Genomic DNA, 13,066 nt, shown 5'->3' with positions numbered 1-13,066 from the left:
ATACCAAGTTATCAGTGTGGGCCTTTCCTGTTCCTCTGATAATCTTATCAGGAAACATCACAATGTGTGTTCTAATTTAACGACTTCCTTTTGTTTTGGCGGTGTGTGTGTGCGTTTGCGTTTGTCTGTGTGTGTAGCTCTACTTCCTTCACCTCAGCCGGCCAAACAGTGGCTGTCAGGTACACCCAGGGCAACTGGATGGGTGAACTGGGCGTCGACGCTGTCTCAATTCCCAAAGGCCCAAATGGCACCGTCACCATCAACATAGCCGCCATCTTGTCATCCGAGGGCTTCTTTCTCCCCGGCATCAACTGGCAGGGCATTCTCGGACTAGCCTACCCCATGTTGGCTCGGGTGAGACCACACACACAGGATTCTGAATACATATATTTTGCCGTGAATGTAGGTTTGCCTGTAGGGGAAATGGGAATGGTAAAAGTCGTATTTGATTTGGACATGTGTGACATGTCCAAATTCACATGTCCAACATTGACTGTTAGCATTGAATGTTTTTTATGCTTGCATAAATTAAAGAGTACAAAAAACACTAGCACCAAACCTTAATTGATTGAAAAAAATAATAATAATTGACTCAATACATTTTTAATCTGTCCTCTCCAGCCACTCGGGCAAATCATATTGTTGATGTAGATGCCCATATCTGCTGTACAGATTTACTTCAGAAAAGAGAAATGTTGGATACTTCTCTTGTTGCCTTATTTGTATTTGACTTTATTAAAGGTTTGGACAAAATTACATTAAACAAAACCGGTTTTCTTTTAAGTAATATCAAAATGTATCAGAGCTGTTTGTTTATTCCATGAAGCAATGTAGTTAATCATAGAAGTGGCACCCAATGTTATAATAGAATAATTGATTTTGAATTGGGAATCGATTTGATTTGAGTCATCACCCCCAAGAATCGGTGCCCAAAGAGTCACAGCCCTAATTTCTACTGTCAAACAAGTATCTGCTGTATCATTAAACCTAACAGCAAGTTTTGTACTGCAATTATGACAAGTAACAAGACATGTGACGACTTTGCAATCCTACAGAGGAGCATGAATGGGCAAACTACAACCCGTGGGCCACATACTTTGTGGCCTACTTGTTGGCCCAGTCTTTTTAATAGACACTGTTTCTACCATGCTTATATTGTTTTCCTCCTCCTTTTATGTAGCCACCCGAAGATTTGTTGATCTTGTAATGGTAGAAAGTAGCCCGCTAAGCTACCTTCTTTCATTATAGCAATGTGGAGGTTCACCTAATATCTGATGGTAACGTTTGACATCGCAGGGCTACAAATAATTTCAAATATTACTATAAAACAGCCAGTTAACATCTAAATTTCCTCCAGTAAGCACACAAAGATGATATTTTCTTGTATTTTAGTAAAGTAATTTACAAAAGGCAACCATGGTAGGATATAAGCTGCTAGGAGCTAGTAGCTACACAACAGCTAAGCACACAAGGGAGACACGGAATACAGCATTGAAATGCCCTTAAGGAAACAATATTGCCGTTTAAAACTTGATACTTGTCAAAACAAAAAAGTATAAAATAATTTTAGTTGTATATTACTTACACATACATACAAAGTGTCCAAGGCAGAAGCATATTAGAAAGTATCCAAACGTGTCCGCATCATTCAATGTACTGATTAATGAACTTAACTTATGGATTATTGTGGCCACTAGGTGTTTTCAAAAAACAATTACCACTCCACTTCAGTCTGTCATAAGGTTTGTGTTTTCCATACCCAACAATGTTCTCTGTTTGACTAGTTTCACTTAATCAGGCCTTTCCTAACATTTTACACTGCAACATTATAGAATAATGGATGATTTGTGCTGATCTTCCATCAGAGCAATATTGGTATCGGACATTAATATTGACTTTATACCAGAAGTAACAAAAAAAAAACACTACTATTTATGATACAGTACATGTATATATAATCTTTAATTCTCCTGAAGGAATCAATAAAGTACTATCTATCTATATAAAAATTCCTAATTTCAATTTTAAAATCCACGATTAACTGGGACTGTAGTAAGTGAACCGCAAAATGTCGAGGGAAAATTGTATGCCGTATTATTTAGAATTATTTTGGTGTTGGTGTCGTTCTGATAGGGCTAATGTCGAAGGACCTCCAGCGTTTTTTGGGCATTCCACTTGGGAGAATCCGACTTTTGCATTCGGCTACACATTTCAAAAATTTAGAAAAAAGGGTCCGTTTATTAGCAAGAATCATTCACAATTTGAAACAGATTATAATTTCATAAATGTTTTTCTAAACATTATTTCAATGTCCTGCAAAAAAAAGTACAGTGCGCAGATAGTTTTTGCAATGTTAAACATAAATACGCAATATACATGTACTAATAAATCATGGTAAAGCCAGCACCTTATGTCGATAAAGAGATTAAATAAACTGATGCTTCATTTTCCTTTGAAATGTTTGTGGAATAGTCTTTGGTATCAATTAGAAACCTAGAATGCAAATGTAAAAAACTTCCAGCACAAATTTGTAATTGTGTTTGGGGCGGGGGGATTTTTGTTGTCTATCAGCCAGATGCATCAGTGGAGCCCTTCTTCAACTCTGTGGTGAAGCAACTCGGCATTCCTGATGTCTTTTCCCTCCAAATGTGCGGCACTGGAATTTTAGCCGGCAGCTCAGCCGGCGCTCCGGGTGGGAGTCTTGTGAGTAGTCAGCAGGGGCAGCAGAGAATTTGATTGAAAAAAAAAAACCCGGAATATCTCAAAAGAATGGATTGTTAGGAACACATTTTCTTCTAATATTAATGGTGTATACTTAGTGAAGGCATCATAACTGTTGGGTTTGTTAGTGTGATTTTATTTTTGTGTGTTATAGATCATGGGAGGGGCTGAACCCTCTCTGTATCGGGGGTCAATCTGGTACACTCCTATAGTTGAGGAGTGGTACTACCAGGTGGAGGTTCTAAAGCTGGAGGTTGGTGACCAGAATCTGGACCTGGACTGCAGAGAGGTGATATATTCACATATAATTACTGGGTTTAGTCAAACATTGCCTTACAAAGTCACTATAAGACACCATGTTTAGAAAGAAAAGAACAACACTTTGATTTTGGAAATAGCTGAGGTCAAAATCTAGATCAATAGGTTCTATTGGCCTTGTTCACACTGCCGGTCATTCTGATTTTGGTGCCCATATGTGACCTGTTTTGGATTTTTTCATATCATTGTAAGGAACGCAATTGCGATGTTCTTCAAATTTGATAAGCGCCATAATTTTTCGCCAAAATAGAAGGGTACAAATTGAATAATTGACAAATTTGCAGAAAATAGGAAAATGTTTTTATGTGTTTAGTACTATTATGATATTTTCCAGACGAAAGAGCACACTTGTATATATACTATATACGCTTCATCCATTTAATTTTAGAAGAAAAAATATTTTTCCATATATTAGCCACACTGGAATATAACCCGCAGAATTATAAGTTGCTAAATTTGTTATTTACATAGAAAACAATTATGTTTATTTACATAACATAATTGTTTTCAAACAGTGCCTGTAACGCTGCAGTAAAAAGGCAAAGAAAATAGAAGTCATCGTCATGGACCCACTAGCTGCGGAAGCTAGCTATCCAATTACCTAAACAGCCTCAATAACCCCACGGTGACAATTTGGGGAATTTACTAAGGAATTTGTGAAACTGAAACAATACAAAGAGAATGCCGTTGTAAATCAAAATTGTTATCACAGACACTCACACATATTAGCCGCACCGTTTTATAGGTCGCAGGGTTCAAAGCATAGGAAAAAATTACCACCTTATTGTCCGGAATTTACGGCCATTTTTACGGAACTCACCTTAATGTTTCGCCGGTCTTTCCTTCGACTGCTCTCCGACACGCTCTTCAAAGCAGACGTCGAAGCAAATGTCCCGCAAACCGTGAGAGCCAAAATACTTGCCCTCTTCCGTCTTAATCGTCTACAAGCAATAATTTGGTTAAAAAAATTTGACTTTTATTGCACAAAGTCCTTCAAATTGCCACAAACGCGCCACAACCGAGACGGACTAAAATTGAAGCCATGTTTGCTTCTGTAGAGACTGTGACATCATGTCTGCATGTGGGTCAGATTGCTTACACATTGGACATCGCAATATGAACGATATTAAAAAGATTGGATTTGCCAAAAATCCAAATTGGACATCCTACCCTGCAGTGTGAACGTAGCCTTTATGCTTCTATGCTCACTACATTAGTACAATTATTGTCCATTGTATTCCTGTTTGACTTAAGGACCAACACTAGTAGCTTATTCTATCCCAAAAGTCATACTGGCACAAGTTCTTGTCAGTGCTTTAAATCCAATGTTGACATTCTGTCACTCGCTCAAGGTCTTCCATCAGAGTCTTCTCCACTCCACTGACGAGCTGCACTTCTTTTGTCGCACTTTTCTTTCAGTACAACATGGATAAAGCCATAGTTGACAGCGGCACGACACTCCTGCGACTACCCGTCAATGTCTTCAATGCGGTGGTGGACGCCATCACACGCAGCTCTCTGGTACGCCGCCGTCTTCTTCTCTACACTATGATGAAACATGTCAAGAGCAAAGGGATGTGGGGGGGAGGATGGTGCGCTGTTCAAGGACCCAGTTTTTTTAGAATTCTGAGTTTTCATACATAGTTTATTCTACTTCACGTTGCAGTATGTCGCAGAAGTGAGTGCAGCCCGCACATTTCAGCAAGCATGAATGTATATATTCTCAAGGGACAATTCTATAGAAATGAAATCAATACAGTATATGCATTAGAGTAGTCAGTGTACAGCTTGGAAAAGGAATACACATTTGCTATCCACTGTAAATGAGTCAACACACAGTCGTCATTGTTTACGTAGCTTGTAACACAAGTGAATAGCAAGAGAATGTTTTCTTTCCTGCAATGGTGGTAAGGTCCAGGGATGGGTACTTTCACATTTGAATCGATACCATATTAATTTCCAATACTCAACCGTACCCATTTTCCGTACTTATATGTGTGTTCATGTTTTAATAAACATTTATTTGTTTAATAATAAAAATCTAATTTTTGTATTTAAAGGCCTAATGAAATGAGATATTCTTATTTAAACAGGGATAGTAGGTCCATTCTATATGTCATACTTGATCATTTCGCAATATTGCCATATTTTTGCTGAAAGGATATAGTAGAGAACATCGACGATAAAGTTTGCAACTTTTGGTCGCTAATAAGAAAGCCTTGCCTGTACCGGAAGTAGCAAAAGATGTGCGCGTGACGTCACCGGTGGGAGGGCTCCTCACATCTTCACATTGTTTTTAATGTGAGCCACCAGCAGTAAGAGCAATTCGGACCGGGAAAGCGAGGATTTCCCCATTAATTTGAGCGAGGATGAAAGATTCGTGGGTGAGGAAAGTTAGAGTGGAGCACTAAAAAAAAAAATAGAAAGGGCGACGGCTCCAGGCGGCGGCAGTGGGAGAGTTTCAGATCTTATCTGCTTATTGTGTTAATATTATTTTAGTGAAATTGTAAAGTCATACCTAAAAGTCGGATGGCTGCGAGGAACGCCAGTGTCTCTAAGAGAAGCCGAGGTGCCAAGATCACAGCTGCCTTTTTGAGCTGCAGGATGAGGTCGTGTAATCCACTCAAGTCTCCGGTAAGAGCCGACTTAATATCCCAATTTTCCTATCCAAAAACTTGCTGGTTGACGTAGAGAAACATGTTTGCTTGACCGCTCTGTGTTAAAGCTTCACAACAAAAAAAAGAAACACCGGCTGTGTTTCAGTGTTAAAGGCAGCTGCAATCCACCGCTTTCCACCAACAGCATTCTTATTTGACGTCTCCATTATTGATTAAACAAATTGCAAAAGATTCAGCAACACAGATGTCCAAAATATTGTGTAATTGCGCGATGAAAAGAGACGACTTTCAGCCGTAAGTGGTGCTGGGCTAATATGTCCCCTCCAACCAATAACGTCACAAACACGCGTCATCATTCCGCGACGTTTTCAACAGGAAACTCCGCGGGAAATTTAAAATTGTAATTTAGTCAACTAAACCGGCCGTATTGGCATGTTTCGCAATGTTAATATTTCATCATTGATATATAATCTATCAGACTGCGTGGTCGGTAGTAGTGGGTTTCAGTAGGCCTTTAACATATAAGGGGCTGTTTGCAACTTGCTTACAGTAACAGTTTTCAAAGCAAATCATAACAAGAACACCATTGGCTAGCTCAGGATACCATGAGTGGTTAAACAGAACACATTTGTGTTCGAACGGTCTCTATTTTTCACAATCAATAAGTTTATGTAGTAACATTTTTTATCGTCTCGCATAAAATGATTGGTGTGTATAGCGGTCATTCACCCTGTCTCGTCAACACGTATGCGCAGAGAGCACGTGCACACATACAAAAGCAGTCCAAGAGAAGCAACGGACAATTTGCAGTCATATTGTTGTTGTGATGAAATATACATTCTTGGGGAAGGTGTGGCGCGGTTGGGAGAGTGGCCGTGCCAGACACCTGAGGGTTCCTGGTTCAATCCCCACCTACTACCAACCTCGTCACGTTCCGTTGTGTCCTTGAGCAAGACACTTCACCTTTGCTTCTGATGGGTCGTGGTTCGGGCCTTACATAGCAGCTCCCGCCATCAGTGTGTGAATGGGTGAATGTGGAAATAGTGTCAAAGCGCTTTGAGTACCTTGTAGGTAGAAAAGCGCTGTCCAAGTATAACCCATTTACATTCACTGATGGCTAACACTAGTTAGCCAAATCACTATTAATAGCTAACAAGACCTACAAGCCGGAAAAGGGCGGATATACTGTGTAAAACACATATACACAGATGTCTAGAGGGCGCTCACTTTCCAAACATCCCCTTAAAAAGTGAGCTGATAAATGATAACTGTGCTGCTCAGTGTTTATATATATTTTTTGTACACTTATGAATCCCGTGTCCAAGTGTTATGTAAAATCTTTTGTTGCGCATTACAAAGTGTTTAAACTGTTAGTATTGTATTTAAAACACACCAAATGTTTGATTGTAACGTGCATTTTATTTTTATTAACAAATTTGGAGGTGTTGAAAATGCCATGTAAAATTGCTAATGCATGTTTATGGAAACTTTAATATAAATTAGCGTCGAGTTAGCGCATTTTGAAAACTGAAGCCTTGCTGTATTTCAGAGTGATCTTTATCAGGCATTCTTGCTTTTTTAGCATGGAAAATTGTAACATTACTTATAGGCAGTGGCTGAGTCCGCTGTAAGTACTGCCTGAATCCTTGCTTGCCGGCCGAGTCTGAAACCACATGTGACGTCACATGCAACAAAGGTATCGATATGGCATCGTTTGAGATTAAATAAATCGATACCTTGTAGTACCGAAGGAATTCGGTCATTGCCCAACAAAGTACAGAATTCAGTACCCATCCCTAATAGTGTCATTGTCTCGGGCTATACAAGTGTTAGGGAGAGCTGCGGTTCATTGAAGTTAAAGTTAAAGTGCCAATGATTGTCACACACACACACTAGGTGTGGCGAAATTATTCTCTGCATTTGACCCATCACCCTTGATCACCCCCTGGGAGGTGAGGGGAGCAGTGAGGAACAGCGGTGGCCGCGCCCAGCAATCATTTGGGTGATTTAAGCCAAATTCCAACCCTCGATGCTGAGTGCCAAGCAGTTTGAGGGAAATGAAACAGAATATGGTCCCCATTCATTAGAAAGTGAGCCACATGGCAGTTTTCCAACACGATAAAGAGCATAAACACATACATCCTCAAAAAGATGGAAGGAAAATGGAAGAGTGCAAGGTGCCTAACATCACCAGCTTGATCTGGAGGAATGGACGTAACCAACAACACTAATTCAATGCTCAACAGGTTTAAGGCAACGGTAGATAACAATGTTGCTAACACTAAGTATTGATATTTTGGACATATTCGCTGTGAGGTGTACTCACTTGTTTTTCCCTATTTATTTAGTGTTTTAGTAAATTCTTATCTATACGTCTACACAAGATGCACTACACTAAAGTATCCCCAAGTTTAGTTTATTTTTATTTGTCCCATGAGAAGATATACTGACTGCTGAAATGCATCTCAAATAGTGCCACACTGTACATCTGGACTAAGCTGCAAATAAATAATAATCATCATATTTAAAGTATATCTATTAAATATATTTCTAATTTTGCATTCATTTGTTTAGTTTGGCCTGCTGTCAGAGTTTTTTAATTCTATTTGCACTATAAAATAACACTATTCAACTTTTTACATTATAATCTATAAGCTATTTATAAACTAATCTCTTTCCATATATTCTTTTTAAATAAGTGGCACGTTAGGACATTTTTATTTATAGAGCACTTCTCGCAGAGAGCTCACAAAGTGTTTCACATGGTTACAATTCAAACGGTACAATCTAATTTTAGCATATAGCTTGATGCAACAACAGAAACATTGGAAATAGATAATAATATATAAAATAATAAAACAATGATAATGTAATACCGCAGAAATTTTACTACATACAATCGTTTTCCTGGTACTCATTGGGCTAAATCTGCAACCTCGGCTTGGTTCGACAAAGATCAAATCGTACAAAAATTGCAGCAAATTTTTCAATAAGAAAAAATGTAAATCACCTAAAAACACCCAAAAATATGAACACAAAAACATTTTACAGAGAATTGTTAGAGTTTTACATGCAGAAAACAATGTGAAATATATTTATATTAAATGTAAAATGTATAAATTAATATTTAACATCACCTTTGTACTTTGCTAGGAGTTCTTTCTTGACTTCAATATAGTTTTTACCTTCTTTGCCAAATTGCTGGCACTCGCAACTTTCTTTGGCTCCATGGTGTCTTATTGTGCTGTCCAGCCATCTATCCACTTTCTACCGCTTGTCCCTTTGAGGGTCGTATTTAATAATAAAAAAAAAAAAGTCAAGACTAAATCACCAAAGCGTGGGATTCTTTGTTTGGGCACTTGATTCCCTACAATGATGCGCGGGCAAACAGACCAGTTTGGCCATACAATAATTGAGTTGGTTTGAGATAACCAGTACAAACTTGGCAAAATTTTTGTTGCAAACAGAATCTTACAAAAAGTGGGGCGTATGAAAACTGAGCTACCACTGTAGCTTCCAGTGGTTTTTGGTAATTCAACTTAGATTCTTGATAAAAACCTTAAAAGTCGTTATACTGACATTTTCTATCTGTCTCTCAGATCCAGGATTTCTCCTCTGGCTTCTGGGACGGCACCAAGCTGGCATGCTGGATGAGGGGAGATACCCCCTGGAGGTTTTTCCCCAAACTGTCCATCTACCTGAGGGATACCAACGCCAGCCAATCATTCCGTATCACCATCCTGCCTCAGGTAAATCAATGTCAACGCCAGCATTCCTGAAAAGTGCGTCTTTATCCTTTGTTTCTCCTGTGTGTTGAAGCTGTACATCCAGCCAATCACAGACGTGGACGGCACACTGGACTGCTACCGTTTTGGAGTGTCTTCGTCCGCTAATGGCCTTGTGATCGGAGCAACGGTGATGGAGGGTTTCTATGTGGTGTTTGATCGTGCCCAGCGCAGACTGGGCTTTGCCCTCAGCAACTGTGCAGGTCAGGCGACATGCAGTGCATGTATTTTGGCCACGATAACCACGGTTAAACTCACAAAGTTTTGTTCGACCGTTTTTAATTAATATCATCAAAGATTGATAACTGTACTTTAAAAAACTTAGGGACTGATTGGCGCCAGCTCACTGACTTAAAAGCTAATATGAAAACAAGAGACATTAACGTCTTTCCCCAATAAAACAATGATATACCCCAAAGTAAACGTATATAAACACATTTCTGTCTGAGTAACTAAGCTTTGTCATTGTGTTGTCTTTGCCTGAGTTCAAGGATTGCTGAGCAATCTAGGACACAACAACCGCCAGAAATAATTGTAATAAACTTTATTTTGTTTACGCACATTTCATTGATGTAAACGTTTAAGTGCGACAGTACGAAATAATATTTAAAAATTCTATATTTGTTATAGTCTTTTTTGTATTTATTTAAATAACGTGGTCCAAAAATTTCAGTGTGTTTTTTTTGAGAACATTCAACAATAATAATGACAATTTTGGTCACAATAACCGCAATGTGACATTTTCATATCACTACATCCCTATTATATTGTAAATACCGTATATACTTTCATGCTGACTTCCAGACACGGGTTAAACTACAAACTATTAAAAAGCAAGCAGATGGAACTGAAGCTCTGTCCAGACATGAATTTTCCCACACTCTAAGGACAAAGACAACTTTTGTTAAGTATTATATAAACAGACGTGTCACAGTTTTTGTCTGAGCAATATCATCTCTTTGCTTCCTAAACCGCCAAACACATTCGCTTTGGTAATTTTTTGTCTCACGCATAATGTATATTTTGTTTGCTGTAACTAGGAAACCTAAGCTATGAATAAATAGGAGAAATGTAGGTCCCTTCTGTTTCAAGTGCTCCTTCAAATAATATATACAGTGTATATATATATATATATATACTGTATATGACTATACATGGATGAATGAATGAATGAGCACTATACAGTGCTCATTCAAATTATATATAAATATATATATATAATAAATTAAGAGCACTATACAGTGCTCATTCAAATAATTTTATGTATATATATATAAATATATATATAGATATAAATATATATATATGTATATATATATATATATATATATATATATATATATATATATATAAAAAATATTATGAGCACTATACAGTGCTCATTCAAATAAAAACTATATATATATATATATATATATATTATTTGAATGAGCACTGTATAGTGCTCATTCATTCATTCAGGTATAGTCATATACAGTATATATATGTGTGTATATATATATATATATATATGTATACATGTGTGTATATATATTTATGCATATATATATGCATATATATAGATTTGTATTAGGGCTGCAACTAACGATTAATTTGATAATCGATTATCTCTCGATTATTACTTCGATTAATAATCGGATAAAAGAGACAAACTACATTTCTATCATTTCCAATACTTTATTTAAAAAAACAGCATACTGGCACCATGTCTTTTCGACTTGCCAAATAAAACAAGGCAAGTGTTACAAAAATGTTTTTTTTTATAAAGTGCACCATTGTCATGCACAATAGCAATAATTTTGCATAGGGGACTTTCAAACATGGTTATTACCTATTCCAACCATTCTGCAATGTTGGATGCTGAATGTCTTTCCTCTATTGGCATGGTCGTAAGGCAGATTGACTTCATGTTCCGTTGGTCTCCAATGTAGTGGCATGTATTGCGAAGGTAGGCTTCCGTGGCTACACTTGTCCACACATCAGTAGTGAGAGCAATTTTGCTCTGGGTGGCTTTTATGTCAGTCTACACTGCATGGAATGTCCGCTCGTACTTCCTCTCCATCAGTTTGGTAAAATGGTTCCTCGAGGGAAGAGTGTAACCAGGGTTGAGGACGTGAATCATTTGTCTAAAACCTTCATCCTCCACCATTGATAGTGACCTCATGTCAGTTACCAACATATTCAGGATAGCATCAGTCAGTGCAGCCGCTTGCTGTGGTGTGCACACCTTCCTTTGTACCAAGTCGCGAATGCTGGCTTGTTTCTTTCTGAAATGAGAAAAACCATATTATGAACGTACATAGTAGCATCATTTACATGTAACTCAATACATACCCAGTTGATTTAATTAATAATTTCTGACGTAAAAGGCAAATACGCCACAATATTTAAAAAAAATAGCTAAATTAAATAAATGGACATTGGAGTTGCAGAATACACCAATAACAACACAGAAATGTAACTCATCAGATCAAAACTGGATCAGATATAGTACATGTTTCTGTCTGAATAATAAAGGATTCACTTTAGGCTGCCTCTGAATAATAGCATGAAATATTTCAGCACCTTATAACGTTTAGTTATACTAAAGCGTCACTCAAGGCTAAATAGATGTATATAGCTTTATTGGATCCATTATGAAACCAACCTGAGATATTTCTTTCTGTTACGTTTATACGTGCGTTTTCTCTCTCAAAACGGAGTCAAATGTGCCGGAGACACATTATCAGCCCCGCGTTGCAACATAGACATAACGTTAACATTACTCACAAAAAAGTTGAACTTATGAATGAATGGCTGTTGCGACTCAAAACAACGCAGAAAATGAAGTCACGGCACAATCCAAAAAGTTCCTAACACTCTGAAAGTTAATACACAACAGTTGCTGTTGTGCTTCCTTAAAAAAAAATCTCCTCGTTAACAAAAGATTAAAAACACACAAAGAAGGACATAACAGATCAATATACTCGGACTATGGACTTAAAAAAGTTACGTACCGTGAGTTCTTCCCTTCATCCATGGCTCCACTTCAGGTGCTGCCGAAGCAATGTTGTCCTTCCGTGCCACGCGAGGTCCATGCTGCTCGTTTTGCAGGAAATGTCTTCTTTGAAAACTTTAAAGTAAAGTGTTCCGACACTTTTGACGACATAGGTCGTACACTTTTCTCCATTGAAGCAATAACCTCGAGACGTTTCTCCGTTGAATTATTCGTACTGTTTCCCTCCGCCATTTTTCGAATGTTTCCAAAGGAGACGGCGTGGTCACGTGAGCTGCACATGACACATAATTGGCTGGCTTATTGCCACCTCCTGAGACGTAGCCTCGGCGCCGTCTCTGCGCTGTTTTGTGCTGTTTTTGTACTTATTTAGATTATTGTTTTTCAGATGTTTGTAAATGTTGCAGTTTATAAATAAAGTTTTAAAGGGGAAAAGAAAAAAAAGAGCCTCATCGCATGCGCATTGCATACATCCAACGAATCAATGACTAGATTAATCGCCAATTATTTTGAGAATCGATTTTAATCGATTTAATCGATTAGTTGTTGCAGCCCTAATGTGTGTGTGTGTGTATGTATATATATATATATATATATATATGTATATGTATAGATATATAGATATATAT

General features: G+C 37.8%; 1 protein-coding gene across 2 annotated transcripts in view; it reads left to right on the top strand.

Annotated features, from left to right (window-relative positions):
* The window catches only part of bace2 (beta-secretase 2), a 35,985-nt gene that overhangs the window by 20,680 nt on the left and 2,239 nt on the right, over positions 1–13,066 (top strand). For both annotated transcript variants that reach the window (XM_061877408.1, XM_061877407.1), the window contains exons 3-8: positions 138–354; positions 2,572–2,703; positions 2,876–3,010; positions 4,459–4,560; positions 9,257–9,406; positions 9,477–9,645. In XM_061877408.1, the coding sequence (XP_061733392.1) occupies positions 199–354; positions 2,572–2,703; positions 2,876–3,010; positions 4,459–4,560; positions 9,257–9,406; positions 9,477–9,645 (844 nt within the window). In that variant the 5' untranslated portion in view covers positions 138–198. The remainder of the gene's footprint in view (positions 1–137; positions 355–2,571; positions 2,704–2,875; positions 3,011–4,458; positions 4,561–9,256; positions 9,407–9,476; positions 9,646–13,066) is intronic.

This window comes from Nerophis ophidion, linkage group LG18, assembly GCF_033978795.1.
Source record: "Nerophis ophidion isolate RoL-2023_Sa linkage group LG18, RoL_Noph_v1.0, whole genome shotgun sequence".
Classification (NCBI taxonomy): domain Eukaryota; kingdom Metazoa; phylum Chordata; class Actinopteri; order Syngnathiformes; family Syngnathidae; genus Nerophis; species Nerophis ophidion.
Note: the sequence above shows the minus strand (reverse complement) of the source record. Positions and strands in the feature narration are given on the sequence as shown.